Source organism: Megascapheus bottae, chromosome 4 (assembly GCF_031878675.1).
Source record: "Megascapheus bottae isolate mThoBot1 chromosome 4, mThoBot2.hap1, whole genome shotgun sequence".
NCBI classification, from domain to species: Eukaryota; Metazoa; Chordata; class Mammalia; order Rodentia; family Geomyidae; genus Megascapheus; species Megascapheus bottae.
The window spans coordinates 34132653-34154676 of NC_143512.1; the positions used below are offsets into that span (position 1 = coordinate 34132653).

The 22024-nt window shown below is 37.5% G+C and overlaps 1 protein-coding gene across 1 annotated transcript; it reads left to right on the forward strand.

The window, feature by feature from the left end:
• The first annotated feature begins 647 nt into the window (after positions 1-647).
• On the forward strand, positions 648-21035 carry Ccnh (cyclin H). The gene is made up of 9 exons (XM_090331667.1): positions 648-857; positions 1584-1706; positions 4581-4654; positions 5686-5896; positions 8372-8535; positions 11024-11094; positions 15850-15961; positions 19262-19322; positions 19960-21035. The coding sequence occupies exons 1-9, from the start codon at positions 741-743 to the stop codon at positions 19996-19998; spliced, it is 972 nt and encodes a 323-aa protein (XP_090187793.1). The 5' UTR covers positions 648-740; the 3' UTR covers positions 19999-21035.
• The last annotated feature ends 989 nt before the right edge of the window (positions 21036-22024 follow it).

Consider the following 22024-nt stretch of genomic DNA (forward strand, 5'->3'; position numbering starts at 1 on the left):
AGCAGTCATTAAGATGGTAATCTCAATTAATGGTCGTGATTAAAAATAGCATCCACTAAATGGCTAATGAAATCTGACTTCTTCAAATTTCCAATTAAATTCCCTATTCAATATATACTTAAAATCTCTATTAAAAAAAACAAACAAACAAACCCGCTGTAACACTTCTGATTGAGAGATAGAAATAGGGAGAGCAGACCGGCTAAGTGATCCACAGAAAGGCAAGGAGCACAGCATGGCGATAAGTCATATTAGTGGCACAACATTCGGGACCCATGAACATCAACTGCGTCTGGTTCTCTTGGCCTCTAGACTTTTCCTTTGCCTACAGTAACTCGTTTTTGACATATTCGTTCAAGTACCAGCTCCTCAGTAACGTCCCTACACACAGATGTTCTCCCAAGCTCATTCTCCAGTTCTGATTACCCCGCATGAATTTATACAGGCTCACTGGAAGCTGGGAAACCTCGCTTTGGCCAGGGCGGAGCCTGGCATTAGGCCATTGCGGGTCGGTAAACTCCGCCCACCCGAGACCACGCCCATGAAAGACTCCGCCCCTTGCTTCACCAGCCTTCCCCGTTGACTCCGGAAATGCCTCTGCGGGCGGACTCCCACGTGACCGTGACGTCAGTGCGCCCGCGCCCGCCGTCCCGCGGTCGGGGGCCGTCGCTGGATTCTGGTTCTGGTCCTGTCTTACTCAATTTTACCTGGGCTTTCTGCGCCTGGCCTTACAGTCCACGATGTACCACAACAGCAGCCAGAAGCGGCACTGGACCTTCGCCAGTGAGGAGCAGCTGGCACGACTGCGGGCGGACGCCAACCGCAAATTCAAATGCAAAGCCGTAGCAAATGGAAAGGTGAGGTCCGCGGTGGTCAGACCACGGCCCCGCCGCCCCCGGGCCCCCGCCGCCCCCGGGCCCTGCCGTTCCGGGCCCCGCCGCCCCCAAATCCGAGCGTGTTCGGGATGCTAGGCCCCCCCAGGGCGTCCTTGCCTCCACCTCTCAGTATCCTAGTCCTCCTCGTCATCCTCCTCTTCATCCTTCTCCCTCTCGTCCTCTCCCCTCCTCCTCCTTGCCCTCCTCCTCCTCCTTCCCCTCCTCCTCCTCTTCCTCCCGTGGTTCCTTTTCCTCCTCTGTGGGTGCCCAGGCGAGCAGCACCATCTTCCAAGTAGGATGGCGTGGCACACCGTGAAAACGTTTTTGTAAAATAGTGAAGAAGAATCTAAATAGGATGCAGGAGTTGGTCAGGGCAGGCGCTCTTGACTTGGCCAGCAAGTATGTCTCGGGGCCAGCTTCACACTAGCTGACAGAGGCCCACGGGAGCCTGGGCGCCCATGGTCATTTGTGGCCAGAGCAGCACCTGTGCCGCAGTGGCTGGCGAAAGTAAGCCTGGTTCTTGTCAAGGGTGAGGGATTGAAATGTATAATAATCCATAGGGAATTTTGGAACGAGCACTCTGGCCTGTAATCCAAAGAGAAAGTGCTGTGTAGTGTATTTCTCTCTGTTGCAGATATAGACCAAATTTAAACCAGACAGATTTATGATATATTTATTGAATTTAATGTTGACATTTTCGCTCGAAAGGTTCTTCCAAATGATCCGGTGTTTCTTGAGCCTCATGAAGAAATGACACTTTGCAAATACTATGAAAAAAGGTTATTGGAATTTTGTTCCATTTTTAAGCCAGCAATGCCAAGGTCTGTTGTGGTAAGTTATGATTGTGATTAAATATAAAATCCATTAGGTGGCTTGTGAAATCTGATCTCTTCTAAATTTCTAATTACATTTCCTTTACCAATGAAAGCATTTTGTTTAGTTCTTAAATGTTTTGAAAGTATGAATTACAATATCATATCTGACAGAGTATTTCAGTTGTCATTTTATAGACAGGAGCATGAAGGTTTCTTGTTCAGGTTTTAGTATAATGTTACAGAAAAAGAAAAATAGTTTTTACCTCCATGTTATCACTAGTGAACAGTGAAAACGAGTGCTTTTCAACTTTGTCATACTCAATACTGTTTGAAATAATGTGTTGATTCATGCCCTGGAAGAAACTCGTGCCATGAGATTTTTTTCTTTAAACCTTGATTAGTGGATGTTGAACACTTACCTTTTTTTTTTTAAAAAAAACCAGTTCTGGGGCTTGAACTCAGAGTCTGAGCACTGTCCCTGGGCTTTTCCTCAAGGGCAGTACTCTTATCACTTGAGCCACAGTACCAATGCCAGCTTTTTCTATTTGTCCGGCAGGGAGGAATTGAACCCAGGTCTTTGTGCATGCTAGGCAAGCACTCTACCACCAGTCCAAACTCATGGCAACATTTACCTTTTCAAAAAAGCTAAGTTAAAAAAAAATTGTCTTAGGAGCTGGGTGCTGGTGACTCCCTCCTATAATCCTAGTTACTTCAAGGGCTAACATCTGGGGATCATGGTTCAAGACAGAGCAGGCAGGATAATCAGTGAGACTGTTTAAACTTCAGTTAACCGCCAGAAAACCAAAACTGGTGCTGTGGCTCAAAGTGATAGAGCTCAGCCTTGAGGGAAAAAAGCTCAGGGACAAGGCCCCAGACCCTGATATCAAGCCCCATGGGGAAAAGAAAAATGTGTTGTGGTTGTTTCACATATGTGGTGCTGAGGACGTGTCTGGCTTTGGTTATGATGAGCAGTGATGAGAAGAAATAGGTTGATGAGATTAAAAACTAAAAGTAAAGAGAACAATAGGGATGGAAAGTATAATATTTTTACCTTACTATTATCCTACAGTGATTTATTGTGGAGAGCAAATACGAAAGTCTAAGCGTAGTTTCTGTTTAAATCTGGATTTTGTACCTTACTATGAAATGAAATGTAGGTCTGGAGATGTGGCTTAGTGGAAGAGTGCACACATGAGACCTTGGGTTCAATAACTGGTACCACATAAGCAAAACAACAACAACAAAAAAATCAAAATTTATAAAATTAAAAAATAAAATGGTAAAAAAATGTGGAATGAAATCAGTCATAGGTTTATGTGATTTTTGGATGTTTTTTCATCAGTCGTGGGGCTTGAACTCTGGGCCTGGGTATTATCCCTGAGCTTTTCAGCTCAAGGCTACCACCCTACCCCTTGAGCCACAGTGCCATTTAGGGTTTTCTAGTGGTTAATTGGAGATAAGAGTCTCACAGACTTTAATGCCTAGGCTGGCTCTGAATCACAATCCTCAGCACTTAGCCTCCTAGGAAGGTAGAATTACAGCCTCCTAGGAAGGTAGAATTACAGGCGTGAGGCACTGCACCCGGCTTATGTGATCTTTGAATGAAGAAACTATCAGTGAAGTTTGTGGAATTTATCTGTTTATCTTTTATGCAATATATGTGTGGTTGAAAAAAAAAAACCTTTTACCTAAAAAGACAAAACGAATTTTTTGTATTCAAGATAAAATGATGTGCGATTTCCCTCTCCCCCCCCCACCCCCTTTTTCTTTCTGAAGAATATATTAGCTCCAAGCCTGGCAGGGTGGCTCATGCTTGTCATCCTAGCTACTCAGGAGGCTGAGAGCTGAGGATCAAGGTTCAAAGCCAGCCTCAGCAAAAAAGGACCCGAAGAGTCTTATCTCCAGTTAACCTCTAGAAAATGGGAAGTGGTGCTTGGCTCAAGGGTAGGGTAGTATCCTTGAGCTGAAGAACTCAGGGACAACTTCCAGGCCCAGGGGTAGGGTGATAGCCTTGAGCTGAAGAGCTCAGGGATAGCTCCCATGACCCACAAAATTAAAAAAAAAAAAAAAGAATATATTAGCTCCTTGTAGGCAGGCACTTCATTATGAGATTTCCATGCAGCAGTATACTTTTTCTGTCAGGAAATAGATAATATAATTATTTTCATTAATGGCATATTTTTTATACTATGATGTGATATCTGAAAACACAGGCAGATAGCTTGGTCAGGAAATAGTACACACAATCCAGCCAGGTGTTAGTTGACTCTGGCTATAACTTTTAATAGATGTCTTATTTTGAATGAATCAGTCTCCTTGACGCTCAGTTTCCTGAACTGTAAAATACAGATTATAATAGTGATACTTTACAGAGCTGTTGTAAGGATTAAAAATACAATGGTAGTTCTGTACTTGACACAGTTTGGGATGCATTTACTAAATGGATGCATTCAGTAAATGACAGGTGTTACTTCCAAAGTTCCTTTTTCCAGCACTGATCTGGAATGTATTGAGAAGGCATAATGTCCCAGCCATTACTCAGTGTTTTTCTAAGATTGGTGTGGTAATCTGTGATCATTTGTATTTTTTCTGAGTTTATATTGCCCAACATTTTTGTTACTTGGAACTGTAAATAAATGAACACATACATTTATAAATTCAATAATCACAGAAAGAATTAGCTACAGTAGGCCTGGAATAGACAGGAGTCTTTTTATTTTGTTGTTTTTGCAGTACTTCATGACAGTTATTTGATTAAGGAAAAATTAACAAGTGTTTGTTATTTTACAGATAGCTATTCAAGGACTTGGCATAAATAAATTCTTTTTCATTATTTGACATGTAATCTGCTCGAACAGATTTTTGTAATATATATATTTTTTAACCTTAGGGGACAGCTTGTATGTATTTCAAGAGATTTTATCTTAATAACTCAGTAATGGAATATCACCCTCGAATAATAATGTGAGTATAAGTTTGTCTAGTTTATTGTTTTCCTTAAAATTTTTCTTAGCATTTGTCTGGGATATATGAGTATGAAACGGCAGATTGGCTTTCTAACTAAAGGCAAGCCAAACTTACATTCTGTTTTCATGTGCAGAATTTAAGATATCTATTAGCCTTATATCCAGTTTTACTAATGACATCTGAATTTCAGCTTTTCTAATTTAAAACCTTTTTCTCTAACCTGGTTATTTCCATAAAACTCATTTTGGTAGTGACTCAAACTAAGAATTATTCGTGATGACTCCTCCCTCTCTACTTAAATGCAGTTTATAAGTCCTATAGTTTCACATTGGTTTCACTAAAACAAAAGTTTGTTTTGCCCTCTGGTAAGCACCATGCTTAACATTAAAAATGTTAAATTAGTATGAGGCTTTTCAGAGATCTTGCTGTTGATCACATTGTGTCTGTTATTTTCATTCCCATTCCTACCAGAACTGGGCTCAGGCTCTTACCTCAGTTTGCAAAACCTGTCTACTGTATCTTTTCCACTAATTTCTCTCTGAACTTCATGTCATGACCTGGTGTCTTTTGTGGCTATGTCTATAAATGCATAATTTCTACTCACACAACTTCAGAGACTTCCACTAATGGCCTTCTGTAGTATTTCCTTACCCTTCCCTAGTTGTATGGTTCATATGCATGTACTCTTCCTTTCTTAATTCTTCCAACTATATTCCATGTTATTTTTCTTACTGCTCAGTTTTTCAGACTTTAGGTTTAAATGTATGAAACTGACTTTGAGTCTGATGGTTGAATGCTGTGGCAATATTAGATGCTTGAAATTAATATTATATTTTGTCTTGTATCTGCCAGTGGGTAGAAGTTTGCAGATAAACTATTTTTATTTTTTATTTAATTTCTTGCACTGTCTAGCATGGTCAGTTGTAAATATTAGATTATTTTAGAATGTACTTGAAACAAAGTTTAGATATTTCTCAGAATACATATATAGCCTCCCTCCTTCCCTTTTTTTTTCCCCCCTGCCCTAGGCTTACTTGTGCGTTTTTGGCCTGCAAAGTAGATGAATTCAATGTGTCTAGTCCTCAGTTTGTTGGAAACCTGCGGGAGAGTCCTCTGGGACAAGAGAAGGCACTGGAACAGATTTTGGAATATGAACTACTCCTTATACAGCAACTTAATTTTCACCTTATTGTCCATAATCCTTACAGACCATTTGAAGGCTTTCTCATTGATATAAAGGTAAACATAATGGTATGAAATGAGCTGCTGACTAGTATACTCCTTTAGGATTGTTCTTCGGAGAATTATTTTCAGGGGCCGGAAGTTTGGCTTAGTGGTAGAGTGCTTCCCTAGCATGAATGAAGACCCGGGTTTGATTCCTCGGTACCACATACATAAAAGCCAGAAGTGGTTCTATGGATCAAGTGGTAGGGCTCAAGCCCAAGAACAGTGCTCAGGCCCTGAGTAAAAGCCCCGGAACTGGCAAAAAAAAAAAAAAAAATTCAGCTCTAGTTTATACTAAGTGATTATCTTCATATGTGCAGTCCATCAGTGATAGAAATATGATGGCACATAAACATAGGTATTTCTAATAAGCTCCTTTCTCTTTGGAGTAGAGAGGGTTAGCATGGGTTTGATGTATAATATGAGAGTATAAAGAGTTAGCCTTGGGGCCTGGAGTTTAGCCTAGTGGTAGAGTGCTTGCCTAGCATGCACGAGGACCTGGGTTCGATTCCTTGGTACCACATATATAGAAAAAAACCAGAAATGGTGCTGTGGCTCAAGTGGTAGAGCTCTAGCCTTGAGAAATCCCAAGGACAGTGCTCAGGCTCTGAGCTCAATCCCAGGACTGGCCAAAAAAAAAAAAAAGAGTTAGCCTTAATGACAAGAGCTCTTTTAAAAGTTCTCCCCCCTTCCAAGACGGAAAAAAAGAATGGATGAAGAAGACACTGTTACACCTAGGCATTTGGTGGCGTCACGAAATAGTGCTTCTTTAGGTTAGGAGCAGAGATCACATTCTGAGTTCTGAGAATGACAGTTTCTGAGAATTTTGGAAGACATTGAGTCGGGTAGAAATTTTTTACATTAAGTCACTGAAAAATTAGACAAAAATTTTTGTGGGAGCATACTTATTAGGTCTGTGAACATGAATGTATGGTAACATTTTCTGACATGTAAGTACATGCCAGTACTCTGCCAGTTCCCAGAGTTCTGAGTACAGTTGTAAAGCAAAGGTAGGATAGATTGAAATAGTTTTGAAGTTTAGATTAGGCAGAAATGCATTGGCACGGTATTGGACCAGGGAATCCAGGTAATAAATGGAGGCAGAAGACAGTGGTGAATGAGAGTAGATTTGTTACCAAAGTAAATGAGGAGGGAGAACAGCTGGCATTAGCAAGTGTACTTTGTAAAAGGGACATTAGTAGTCAGTTTGTCCAATTTACCTCAGAGGTCAGACATTTGAGTATATATGCAAGGTCTGTCATTTGTGACTGCATTCTGGATATTTTGTTTCAGATAGGATTTTTACTGTTTCAAGGCAGGTATTGGTGGCTCAAATCTATAATGCAAACTACGCAGGAGGCTGACATCTGAGGATCTGAGTCTGAAGCCTCGATAGAAAAATACATATACTCATACCTCCAACTAACCATCACAGAGCTGGGTGGAAGTGTGATCAACATTGGCCTTGAATGAAAAAGCCAAGTGAGAGGACAAGGTCCTGAGTTCAAGTACCAGTATTGGCAAACACACACACACACACACACACACACAAATCACTGCTTTAGACAAGACTCTGAAGGATTAAGATTTAGGATTTATCTTAAAGGATATGAAGAAGTAAGATCTTCTTTATTTCTTAGGCATATTCTAAAAATAATTCTGTAAGTATTCTGGGAATTCTGATAGGTCCAAGATTCATTTCCATTCAGTTCTGTCCAAGACTACACTTAAAAACGAATTTCATATTTAAATGAGATGGTGCTGTGATCTATGAATGTGACCTTGAATTTGAAGCTCCTGTATTACCTGAAGTCATTTCCTAGGAGTATCTATTTATTGAGCTTCTTGAGCCTGCTAAAAACCTAGTGAAATCTCTAGTAATGTCTCCTTTTTTTTTTGGTCAGTCATGGACTTGAACTCTGGGCCTGGGCACTGTCCCTGAGCCCTTAAGGTCAAGACTTGAGCCACAGAGCCACTTTTGGTTTTCCGGTGGTTAATTGGAGATAAGAGCCACACTGACTTCAGTCCCTGGTCTGGCTTTGAGTCAGGATCCCCAGATTCAGCCTCCCGAGTAGCTAAGATTACGGGCATGAGCAACCGCACCTGGCTTTCTCCTTCCCTTCTTGCTCTTCCTCTTCAGATAGAAAAATAAAAAGACAGGGATAAACAGAAATTGAGAATGTCTGGTATTATCATGCTGGCACATTTAGATACATTAACTTTAAAAAGCATTACTTTGGCTGTTTGTGTTCAAAAAGTTTGAAAGCTATTGAGTTAAATGATAGTATCAGAGAAGACAGATTGTTGCATTCAGAATTTAAGGACCTATTTTTGGTACACTCTAATATTCCAAACAATTTACGATAGAATAATTTCAGTGATCAAGGAAAGGATTGCTTTTACAAAAGTATTCAATTTTGAAGGTACTTTTTAACAGAATATTTTATTAAAATCTCAAAAATGGTTAATATGTGCACATTTTCTTTTTAGACTCGTTATCCTATGTTGGAGAATCCAGAGATTTTGAGGAAGACAGCTGATGACTTTCTTAACAGAATTTCATTGACAGATGCTTACCTTTTATACACACCTTCCCAAATAGCCCTCACTGCCATTTTATCTAGTGCTTCCAGAGCAGGAATTACAATGGAAAGGTATTAATTTGAATTTTACTTTGAGTAAATTACAATAGTCTTTTAGTGACTGGAACAATTGGTAAGAGAAGAAAATGAAATCATCTTCTAAGAAATCTTCAAAAATTCAGCAGAGTATTCATAAGCTAAGAGAATAAATTTATGACTAAAGTAGAAGTGAAACTTGCTATAAATGGAAAGTATTCTGGAAAGACTGACATAGCTGTCAGTATGTGGCAAGTCTGAAAGTTTATGAATTAAAAAGAAACATAACTATAGAAGATATCTATCTGCTTTGTATTATTGTTATTTCATGTGCCATACAGTATGGGATTCAGTAAAGATTTGTGGGAAAATTAATGCCTTAGGGATGTCCAAGTGAATTGTAATTGTAATGTGTAAATGCACATTGAGAAACAGACTGTAATAGCTCTACATTATTTTAGTTCAGTTATTCTTACATTGCATTATGAACAGATTAAATGTTACATTAGTAACACTGCAATATTATTTAATTGGGGAGGTAGCATAATGGTAACAGGCATGTTTGCTTTACTTACTTGGCTTGTTAAACTTTTTTACTATGCATATATAAATTCTGTGTGGAATTTTTCTGTTTTTGAGTCTAAGAAATAGGTAAGGAAAAGATACTTTCTAAATGACCTGTTTTAAATTTTTATAATGTCTTACCTAAAATTTTAATTTTGAATTAATAAGGTGGCATTAAACATGAAGATATCTCATTTTTATGCAAGTTAATAGTATTAGTATGTTTCCTCATATTGTACATTAATATTTCTGATTACAGGATGCTCCATCAGACATTAGTGGACTGTTTCACATATCATATGTACTAGACTAGTTTGCTAAGACAGAAGCAATTATAAATTTCAGAGCATGTCTACCTCTAAGATAATGGATTATAGACTTAAATTTTGTTTTATTTGTGTTATACTTCTGTTCTGCAGATATAACTCACTAGCTATATAAATCCCTGGTTATTTATATTTCATTTATTTCCCAAGGAAACATTTATTGGGTACCTTTTGTATATTGCTATCTACTGTTGATTACATTTTTATGAATATAAGAACAAGCAAAATCTAAATCTCTGCCCTGTTAGGAAGGATTAGTCTCATAAATAATTAATGTGGAATTTACATGTAGAGCTTCTATTCTTTCCCACAGTTTAGATAACTAAAAGTTCATTAGTGTTTATAAGCATCTTATACTATGTATGCATTTCAGTTATACAACGATGAGATTTTAGTTAGGGTGGACTGAAGCACCCTAAGATCCACACAGTAGGTTATTTTACTGAAGAAACTTAATTGTAATTCCAAATATACAAAATAGAAACTGTAGTACCTAGCCTCATAGTAACATAAGGTTTTTACTATGTCTACAGACTATAGACATTTTGGATTCCCCTCACCCTCACTTGGAAGTGCTTTCCAATTATTTATGTAGAACTGATTTACACTCAACTTTTTGGGATACATGAAATTGTATTTTCATTATTGATGATCATGAAGGAGTAACCTTCAGCTCCAGTTGTTATGTTCTAGACCATGCCTCAGATTATTATGCATAGGATGTTTTGTTACTTCTAGGTTCTCTTCTCTTTCCAGTATTTTATTTTTATTTATTTATTTATTTTGTTGGTCATGGGGCTTGAAGTCAGGTTCTAGCACTTCCTTCAGCTTTTCCATTCATAGTCTCCTCTCTCTCTCTCTCTCTCTCTCTCTCTCTCTCTCTCTCTCTCTCTCTCTCTTTCTCTCCCTCCCTCTTTCTCTCCCTCCCTCCCTCTCTCCCCTTCACTCCCTCCCTCCCTCTCTCCCCTTCACTCCGTCTCTCCTCTCTCTTTCCTTCTCTCCCTCTTTCTCTCTCTCCCTCGCTTTCTCTTTCTCCCTCTTTCCTTCCCCTCCTCTTCCTTCTCTCATTTTGTATTGACCCTGCATCCTGAACTCAGGGACTGAGCCTTTTTGCCCCAAGCCAGAGCTCTACCACTTGAACCACAGTTCCATTTCCAGTTTTTTGTGGTTAATTGGAGATGAAAATCTTATAGATTTTCCTTCCTGGGCTGGCTTTGAACCTCCATCCTCAGATTTCAGCCTCTTAAGTGCCAGGATTTCAGGTGTGAGCCACTAGCACCCAACTGTTGTATTTGTTTATGGAAGACGTTTTCTTTGAGAATCTGTTTACTTGGGCCTATAGATTAAATTTGGGTATATAAAACTTCAAATCGTAGAAATTGTATTTTCATAGCAATGCTTCTAAGAGAACAGTAATTGGGCTTTATAGAACATGGAAAAATATGAACACATTTAATTTAGATATGGTATAAATAAAATATAATAATTTATAAAGTATAGATGATATTCTTATTGGTTTTAGTAGTTGTCACTCCCACAAAATACAAGTAAACATGAATGTAAATAATTCATGATGTATTGTTTTCTCAGTGTAAGATGTATATAGACTAAGATGCTTTCCTTTCTTTAACCAGTTATTTATCAGAGAGCCTAATGCTGAGAGAAAATAGAACTTGCTTGTCACAGTTACTTGACACAATGAAAAGTAAGTAAATAAAAAAATGTCATAAAATACTCCATTACAAAAACTGCTTTCTGTATAGTTATTTTGATATGTAGCTTGAGGTAACAGGTTTTGCTTAGATTTACTTTTATTCAGTTACTGTATTATAGAAGCATTAAAGATATACTGATAAAACAAATAAAAGGTAAATGGAAGTATTCTTCGCATCAGGAGAATGAAAGTAACATTCAGAAAGGTATAGTGCATCAAAATTAGATTTTTTTAAAGTATACACACGTTTTTGATAATCACTAAAATATATTTAGAGAACTCATTTACCATTAATGTTTGGAACTTGTAATTTTTAAGTAGATCAGCTTAAATGATTAATGCGAATCATTTGCTGGTATGTTTGTTTGCTACTTTTCAACCAGGAATGATTTTTGGATGTCACAACATGGACCATCGGCTAGTATGCTGAGGTACAATGCTGCAGAACATACTGTGGCTTAGAGCATATAGTTCAGCTTAGAACACTTGTCTGCTGTACAAGACCTTTAATCCAATGCCTACCAATATTAGTTGTATAAATTTGTATATGATTTCAGCATGGTCAAGGAGACTTCACTAGTCTAGGCCAAAGTTAAAAAAAAAAAAATGCTCTGGGCCAGGAGAATGAATGGCCTAGTGGTAGAGTGCTTGACTAGTATACATGAAGCCCTGCATTCAATTCCTCAGTACCATATAAACAGAAAAAGCCGGAAGTGGTGCTGTGGCTCAAGTGGAAGAGCACTAGCCTTGAGAAAATCCATGAGGCCATGAGTTCAAGCCCCAGGACTGGAAAAAAAATGTTGCTAAACAAGCAGGCTACAGTATACAAGATAGTCCTTATACTATACAGTCATTCTGTATGGTCACAAGGGTCCTTGTGAGAAAAAGGGAAAGGGAAACTTGATATATTCAGAAAAAGCAGTATTAATACGACAACGGACAAAGACTTGAATTGGAATGATGTTGTCCATAAGCCAAAGGATGCAGATGGCCACCAGAATTGGAGTGGGCAAAGAGTGCATTCTTCATCCATACCTTCCAAAAGAATGTGGCTCTTACACTACCTTGATTTTGGCCCAGTAAACGTATTTTCTATTCCTGGGTTCCAGAACTGATGGAGTACATTTTGATTGTCTTAAAGACTGAATACAATTTCTGTATTTGGCAGGATTCATCTTCATTTTTCTTATCCATACTACACTGAATGGTATGGTTACTGGCTCCTATTTAGACCCCCTTTCCCCTTTCTTCTTCTCCATTCCCTATTCCTTTTTCCCTCCCCTTTCCTTCCATTTCCTTCCTCTTTACCCCTCCCCCACCCCCTCCCTCCCTCCCTCTTCCTCCTTCCTTCCCTCCCTCCCTCCCTTCCTCTCTCCTTCCTTCCTCCTTTCCTTCCTTCCTCCTTCCTTCCTTCTTTCCTCCATCTCTCCCTCCTTCCCTCCCTCCCTTCTTCACTCACTCCCTTCCTTCCTTTCTTCTTTGCAGTATTAGAGTTTGAATTCAAATGCTCAATCTCTGAGCCATTCCTCCAGCCCTTTTTAATTTTTAATTTAATTTTATTTAGCCAGTCCTGCTTGAACTCAGGGCCTGGGCACTGTCCTTGAGCTGTTTGTGCTGAAAGCTAGTGCTCCACCACTTGAGCCTCAGCTCCACGTTGGGCTTTTTCTGTGTATGTGATACTGAGGAACTGAACCCAAGACTTTGTGCATGCTAGGCAAGCATTCTACCACTAGGCCACACTTGCATCCCCTCCAGCCCTTTCTTTCACTCGTTATTTTAAGACAGTTTTACTTTTTGCATGGGCGTCTATCTGGTCCTTGATGGTCCTATTTTATATTTCTCGCCATATCTGAGATTTACAGGCATGAGCCACTGCACCTTGCTTCCTCCATCGAGACACTATCTTGTGAACCCCCGATCTCCTAATCCCATATAGCTAGCATGATAGGTGCATGACTGCCTTCCAGGTGTTGGTTGAAAATGGGTCTTAGGAACTTCTTTGTGTAGGTACTTCAGCTGTGGTACTCTGTGTGATCACACTGGGCTTTGATTACTCTTTTAAAGTCACTTATATTGTAAATTTTCTGTTTTGTGTTTTAAATTAAACTTTAAGAAGTAAAAAACCCAACAATATAGAGGATTTCAAATCTTCATGTGAGATAGTAAATGGCTATTTTCAGTTTGCCTTGGAACATATACCTTTCTTTTTTTTTGCCAGTCCTGGGGCTTGAGCTCAGGGCCTGAGCACTGTCCTTGGACTTTCTTTGCCCTCAGCACCACTACCAGCTTTTTTTTCTATGTATGTAGGACTGAGGAATCGAACCCGGGTCTTCATTCATGTTAGGCAAGCACTCTACCACTAGGCCAAACTCCCAGCCACTTTTTGATTTTTATATTAGTAGTTGTATAGAGGAGTTGCCATTTAACAAAGCATTTTATGAATCAGTGCATCTTAATCAGTGTTACTCCTTCCAATATTCTCACCCTCCCTCCCAACTTACTCGTTCCCTCATTTAATTTTGTAGGATATCCACTGAATTCTTGACCGCATTCTCTCCTCTTCATTCTAGTTTTTATTTCTTGATTTTGCTTAAAGTGGTCTTTCCTGAGGATGATTGGCTTGACGTTTGAATAACTTGATTTACTTACAGATTTATAGGCACTTTATAGTTGCATCAAATAAGGGAAACCATACAACAAACTGTGTTTCTTTGGGTCTGGCTTACTTCGCTTAATACAGTCTTTTATGTCTTAATATTTTCTTATGAATGGTGCAGTATTATTCTTTCTGATGGATGAGTAGAAATTTCATCATGTGTATTTATCACATTTTCTAGATCATTCATTTGCTAAAGGGCCCCTGGGTTGATTCCATATCTTGGCTATGATAAACAGTGCTGCAGTGAAAGTGGTTATCTGTAGCTTTAGTGTGGCCTTGCTTGTGATCTGTGGGATACATGCCCTGGAGTGGGATTACTGGGTCATAGGGATACACTTGGACATACAGGACTCTAGACATTCACAAGTAAGACCAGAGGAGTATATTCTTAGGAGAGCATCACAAAGGTTCAATACCTGTGGGCATGTTTATAGAAATGAACTCCGAGAAAAGGTTCTATGTTATTTGGCTTCTTTTATTTTATTTTTCCTCCTTTGATGTTTCTGTACATTTTGCATGTTAAGTTTATCTGTTTTGGGAGGGTAAGGGAGAGCACAGACCAGAGGTGGATCAAAGGGTGAACAAATGCAGCAGTGATACTCATTAGACACTATGTTGGAAATGAACTTATAACTTTTCAGAGGGAGGCATCTGGAGGGGGAAAAAAAAACTTGGAAGAAAAAGGGGAAAGGTGACACTGTTCAAAAAGAAATGTAGTCATTTTCTGACTTATGAACTGTAACCTCTGTCTGTATCACCATTACAATAACAATTTTAAAAGTTTAAAACACATGATTGAAACCCCTTTGTATAACTATTTAAAGACAACTAAATGAATTTAATTAAAAATAACAAATCCCATGTATTTGTTTTCTAAATAAATAACTGTAGATATTTATTTTTACCACTAGAGGGTTCACTTTCAAACTAATTGTGACTTAGTCATAGATATATGAAACCTTGTAGGTAGAAAGAACCTTAAAGATAATGTATTGTGGGGCCGGGAGTTTGGCCTAGTGGTTAAAGTGCTTGCCTAGCATGCATGAAGACCCGGGTTCGATTCCTCGGTACCACATACATAGAAAAAAGCCGGAAGTGGTGCTGAGGCTCAAGTGGTAGAGCTCTAGCCTTGAGAAAGTCCAAGGACATTGCTCAGGCCCTGAGCTCAAGCCCAGGACTGGCAAAAAAAAAAAAAAGATAATGTATTGCATTTACTTAAAGCTATAAGCTTTGAAACTGTACTGTATAATTTCTATTATTAATCAGTATCTTTCTTTTGTTCCACTTATTTTAATGTGAAATTATAAAATCATAAAATATACAGAACCTTAGTGAAGCCAAGTTACTCATAATTTTTATACAAGACAGATTTTTCCCTAAGGATGAGTGATAAGTAGTAATTAGTCATAACACTGTAGAATTACTGGGAACTTATATGAAGTATATGTCTGCCTAATAATTCCCAAGATTTCTCTCATCATTCAAATCTTGACATTAATATTTGTTACCATTGAGTAACAAGATCAGCTAGATGTTTCTGCAATTTTATATTGCTAATAGGTTGTTTCTAAACATTCTAAAATGCAATATTTTTGTATGGGACATACATTTTGTTGAGGCAGAGGATTAGGATTGCTCAACACTTTACTAAGCAACCTCATTTGTCACATGTTACATAAAGTATCTTGTAAACAAGAAGTGTATTCTTTGCTTACCATCTGTAGGATAGAATATTTCAAATGTAGTTAATGGTAAGAAAAAGTATTCACTAAATCATGTAAGGGATTTTTGAAAAGCAAAAGGTGTTTTAAAATTTAGAAGAAAGTGAACACGATATTGTTTGTGAAAAAATGCTGACATTACACAGAATGTCTTTATACATGGGTGCATTATAGAATATATAGCACAAACAGAATTACTTTTAAAAGCATGGTGCTTGGATTTTGATGCAAAATGTTGCCCATTCTGGTAATAACAAGATAATCTTGAGTGTCTTTGTTGTTTCCAATAATGAATTGGGAAGTAATTTGACTCTCATATAAAAAAGGCTTGTGGTGCTCAAAGTAAATCGTTTTTTCTCTATATAGACATGAGAAATTTAGTGAAAAAGTATGAACCACCCAGATCTGAAGAAGTTGCTGTTCTGAAGCAGAAATTAGAACGATGTCATTCTGCTGAGCTTGGGCTTAATGTAATAACGTAAGTAAATGTGAACATTATTTAACATGTTATGTCTCCCAGTCAAGTAGTTCTTAAATTATTTCCCTGGTAAAATTTTATTCATCTGGAAAAAATCCGCTTACAATGAAAAGTCTAAAAATTGATTTTTTAGAAATAAAATGTTTAGAAATTTCATTAAAAACAAGGAGAAGTTTTGGTTTTCATCCTGCAGTTCTAAATCTGCTGTCACTAGTGTGTTCTTCAATTTGTAAGTTTCAAGTTGTGTCTTGTTCTTTTCCTCCTTGTTAAATAACGGTTCAGTCTTCCTAAGATCTGTGAGCCTTTTCAGGTCTGTTTAATCTTTGATCTCTTCAATCTGATACTAGGTTTGAGGAACAAGTATATTCTTCCAGACTTTCTGGGATAGAGAAATTTAGTGTGTGCATCCTTACATCCTTTCTATGCTAATGAGGAATTCATTGTAAAATTTAACTAAAATTATCTAAAATTTAACTAAAATGAACTTGTGTTTTTGAAATTAAAGCAGAAATTAAACTATTAGATAGGCAAGATTGATGCAAAAAGAATATCCTCTATTTTCTTTGGATCATTTTATTTTAAAGTTCTTTCTTTTACTTGATTTGTTACATTTTAGTACTGGCATCTCATATTTAAGATGCATTTGAAGTACTTAGTTCTCTGTAGTTTGGTGGGGAGGGGGATGCAAATAGATCTATATGAGGACCAAGAACAGCATTCCATGGCCTTTAGAACAGGTCATGACTATATCGTTATAGTAGGGGAATATCCAGGGGTGTCTGAGGTATGCTAAATATATTGTCATTCTATTATAATTATAGTTACTTCAAAATATGGCTTTGCATTAGATTTGAAATGTTCCTACTTCAAATGGGTTTCAGAAGTGACTAGTGATACCATGAGGTTATGGAGAGGCAATGTTAACACTAAATAAGTATTGCAGTTTTTATTGTATGCTTACACTGATTTTAAAATGAGCCTAAACCAGGGACAGCTTAATCTGGCTCCTACCTTTTGTTGTTTTCTAGAAATACACTCATTGAAAATTAATGTAATAAATTTGAATTGAAATGTACTTATCATATTGCTTTTATGCTAACATAGAAATGTTGACCAATTGGGACATAAACTGATTGGTCCTTGAAAGGAAAAATTTATCAATATCTTGGCCTTTAATATTTTTGTTGTTGTTGAGATAGTGTCTAGTGAACTTTTCTGTCTAGGCTGACCTTGACCCTTGACCTGGATCACCTGAGCACTTAAAAGGTTTGAGCCACCAGTGCCTGGCTGTCCTGTCCTGTTTTTTTCTTGTTTACATTTTTATATATGTAAATTGTTTTACTTCATACTGTTGCCTTAATCCATTTAGTTTTTCCTTCTTTTTTTTTTGGCCAGTTCTGGGGCTTGAGTTCAGGGCGTGAGCACTGTCCTTGGGTGTTCTCAAGGCTAGAGCTCTACCACTTGAGCCACTGTACCACTTTTGGCTTTTTATGTGTAGATGGTATTAAGGAATGGAACCCACGTCTTTGTGCATGCTAGGCAAGTTACTCTACCACTAGGCCAAACTCGTGCTTACTCCCCCCGCTCCCCCCCCCCAATTTTTTTCTGTTTATTGGTTGTAGCACTTGAAATTAGGGCCTGGGAAGAAATCAGGGCCTAGGCATTGTCCTTGGGCTTTTTTTTTTTTTTTTTTTTTAACTCAAGGCTAGCATTCTTATTACTTTGAGCCATAGCACTACTGTTTTCTTGTGGTTAACTGGAGATAAAAGTCTCACAGACTTTCCTGCCTGGGCTGGCTTTGAACCACAATCCTCAGATCCCAGTCTCTTGAGTAGCTAGTATAGGCTTGAACCACTAGTGCCCAGCTTATTTTATTCTTTGAGTTGCAAAAATAATTTATTTGTGCATGCCAAGATAACTTTTCTTGAATACTTTTTCTTCCAAGTTGCTGTTCAATTTCACATTTTTCAGTTAACATATTCCTTGCCACATATATTGAATCCATATGTATACATAATTTTAAATATCCATTTTGATAATTAGTATATAATTATTACTATGTTTACATGTGGATTCTTCTTGAGATAGTGACTAAGCCAGCCTCAAACTGCATTTCCTGCTTCAGCATCTCCTGAACATTGTCTCACTGTGCCAACCTGTAGTTTGCCTTTTTGTGTGCTAGGTATTCTTGCCAGACATGTGTGCTACTTCTAAGCCACACTTCCAGCCCTTTTTGTACTGTTCTTCATCGCAAGCCTTGTTGTGTGCCTGAATTACAAAGTGCTTAGACAGAGCCGACAAGTCATGGCCTTGTGCAGGATCTATTCACTGAAATAGTGTCCCGTGGGCTTTGCTCTTTTTACTAGCTTGTATAGACAAAGCTCCCAATCTCAACCTTCCACATAGTTGCACAGGTACGCTCCAGTGTGTCAAGCTATCAGTTGAAAAGGGTTGTTGCAAATGTTTCTGCCTGGGATATCCTTGAATGGTATTTCTCTTTATTATCAGCCTCCCCAAAAGCTAGGATTACGTGTGTGAGACCCTGGTCCCCTCGCTTAAATGAAATTCATAATTGTCCCCCTACAGCATTTTCAAGGCTGAGATTACAGTGATGCCTCATTTATTGTGGAATTAGTGTTCCAGAAACCCCTGTGATAACTGAAAATCTGTGATGTAGCAGCTTTATAACGTTATCCCTCGCTATATTGTGGCTCACTTATTGCTACTTCGTGAATTTGCACCTGTTGTGGGGTTCTCTGAACATAATTTCCTTGACAGGTGAGGGATCACTATTTACATATTAAAAAAAAAAACGCCATATAGTGAAGCCACATTATGTAAACCACGATAACCGTGGGACGACTATATATAGTCATGAAATGATATGACTAGCCACCTATCTTTTTGTATAATTCTTAAAAATAATCTTCATTGGTTCATTAGTTTTTTTTTTTGTTGTTGTTGTTTTTTCTATGTATGTGGTACCGAGGAATCGAACCCGGGTCTTCATGCATGCTAGGCAAGCACTTTAACCACTAGGCCAAACTCCCGGCCCCGGTTCATTAGTTTTGACAGATTCCAAGCAGAATATCTTGGTATTTGAATTACTATTACATTAAATTTAAACATGGATTTGGAAAGCATTGTTTTTATATCTAATTCTTCAAATGTTTTCACTTATCTAAAGGCACTGTTCTTCAGTAGTGTATCTATTTAGTTTTCCTAGTTTGTCCCTAGATATTGTATACTGTTTTGCTATTTCTAGTGTCAAATTGCTTATTGATAGTTTCTTAATTATAGGAAGAAGAGGAAAGGTTATGAAGAGGATGGTTATATATCAAAGAAATCCAAACATGAGGAGGTATGTTTACTCCAATGGTAAACTTTAACTTTACTACACAATCTGGCATAACAGCGAAAATGTGTTATTCTAATCTTTAAGCATTTTCGAAAAGGTTGAGAGGACAGTTAGGATTTTCTTGGGCTTTTGAAACAGGACCTCACTATGAAGTCCAGGCTAGCCCGTCTTTTGAATGCTGGAAGTATAGGAATCCATCACCACACCCAGCCAAAATTTTTTTTAGTCTTCACTTGTTACTTCATTGTTGTGTACATTCTATTAATGAGGGAATTTTGCTTCTATCTTAGCCTACATATGGAAGCATTATAATAGTAACTCAATGAAGACTTTTTCCTCTGTTCATAGGAAACAGTAGGACTCCAACATACATGCTGAGTTTTGCTTTGCCATTTCCCTTTTCCTTTAAAATTGTACCTTGCATGTCAGAGACAAATTAGAGGCAGGTCACAACTGTAATCTTTAGTCTTTATTGGAGTTGGTTGGTAAAGACCATGCTAGTATTGCAGTAAAATTGGTCTACTATACACTTTATGGGGTTATTCTGCTATCACCTCCATTTTCCTAGAAGGAGGGAGGTAAGGAGATAAAATAGCAATGATTATGCTTCTCCTTATTATGTTTTATCTTTCCTCCTTAGGAAGAATGGACTGATGACGATCTGGTAGACTCTCTCTAATGATCTGAGGTTGATATGTCAGTGCAAACTGATCACCAGAAGTAGGAAGCAAATCTGGAAGTGAACTTTATTAATGTGAAGATATCAAATATACTACACTTTTCTACTTGCTACTGGATGTGTTTCCTTTCATAGTGGCCTTATGTAAAATAAAACACCTTCAAAATAGCACCTAGCTTTCATAATTACAACCAATCATAACTAATTCCAAATTAGTCTTATAAATGCACACTACAGCTGTTACTTAGAACTAAAAGCAAGTCATTTGGCTATATACTTCATTTTGTCCTAAGTTACTAGAAAACTTTTGGATTTAAAATATTTAATTTTGAATAGTTGAGTAATAAAAACTGCTATAGGTAAGTAATAATAAATTATATATTCACCTTCAAAATTAACCTATTAGATCACCTGTAAATATATAAATAGGTGTTAGTAGGAATACTGTATATTAAATGTGTTCAAGGTACTTATTTCAAATTGAAAAACATTGATATAAAAATATAAAAACATGGGCCGGAAGTTTGGCCTAGTGGCAGAGTGCTTGCCTAGCATGCACTTGAGTTCGATTCCTTGGTATCACATACATGGAAAAAAAGCCGGAAGTGGTGCTGAGCTCTAGCTGAGAAAGTCCAAGGACAGTGCTCAGGCCCTGAGCTCAAGCCCAGGACTGGCAAAAAAAAATTAAAAAAAAAAAAATATATATATATATATATAATTAGGGCAGGTTCTAATTTGGTATGCACTTTTTAAAGTACTTTTTACCAATTCACCATATAGTAATAGTAGAAAATAATGCTATATACCAATGCTTACATGTGCTCTTATGTTAGTAATACATGGTTGCTATTGTAAATAACATTTAAATTCTTCATAATAAACCATTTATTTATTGTAAAAAATAAATGGTTTTGAATGTGTGTCTATCAGATGAATTGTTTTTCTGAAAACTCGGCTTAAGGAAAGTCCAGAAAATGCATTTGCCTCGGATCTCATTAAATCTTATGAATACCCAGGACTTAAAACTGGCTGTATCCCAGGGTGTACTCTCCATGATGGCAGGTAGTCTTTTATCTTACTGTGTGATAATATTTTCTTTACCAGTATTTATCTCTAATACTTTTTACTTTTTAAAGTTTGAGTTTGTGTGCTCCCCTATATTTTTGGTTTCTTACTGGGATTTTTTTTAAAAAAATCAAAATGGGGCTCTGCAAAATCAAAAGAAATCAGAGCTTATAATAACCCACGTTATTGCCCAGAATAACCCATGTTAAGTAGCATTATGTTAAGCTAAGGACAGAACTGCAAAAAACTCAAAGGTTATTGTTTCCCTTTCAGATCACTAGGCTTGTCATCAGAGCAAGGTTAAATGTTTGAGAGATTTTATTTCAATATAGTTACTGCAGGGCTTACAAAGGTAAGTAACAAGATTCCCATTCCAATTGGAGACAAAGATCATTCAAATGTAAAAAATGGGGTAAGTTTGTCAGCTTTGTGCTTTTAAGTAGATAGTAGAAAAAGAAGTGTTTTAGTAAGTATGGCCAAAAACTGAAATTTTAAGTAGTGGGAACAATCTAAAAGTGCTTCACACTAGTTTGGACCTTTATGCTACGAGCTATTTCATTAAATATTTTGAGTTCTATATCCACATCAACTAGTCATGTCACTTCTAATAAATCTTCTCTCCTGTAAACCAACCAACAGTATTAAGTAGGATGCTACTTCTATACACTAGAAAATAAGAGGAATGGCAGAGAGCGGAGAAAAGTAATATGACATCAATATAAAAAGGAGGGGGATGAACTGAATTGACTGGTGTCACTGTTGGAACTGCACTTGTAGCTTTATATGTCTAGCTGGCTCCATAGAAATGTTTTGCAGTTGAAAATTATACTAAGCATTTTAAGCCCTTAAGGGTTATGATTATTGCTTAGTTATAGAACATTTCCTTCATGTGCAGGAGATTTGATCCCAAATAAATCCTAAATTACTTAATTTCTTTCACATTTTGTATATCATATAGAAT

What these genes read in the sequence shown, in the direction of transcription:
- Ccnh (XM_090331667.1), top strand. Translation starts at nt 741, where the DNA reads ATGTACCACAACAGCAGCCAGAAGCGGCACTGGACCTTCGCCAGTGAG. An exon ending in TATCACCCTCGAATAATAAT is followed by an intron (nt 4,655 to 5,685) that starts GTGAGTATAAGT and finishes CCCCTGCCCTAG; the next exon opens with GCTTACTTGTGCGTTTTTGG. An exon ending in AGAAATCCAAACATGAGGAG is followed by an intron (nt 19,323 to 19,959) that starts GTATGTTTACTC and finishes TTTCCTCCTTAG; the next exon opens with GAAGAATGGACTGATGACGA.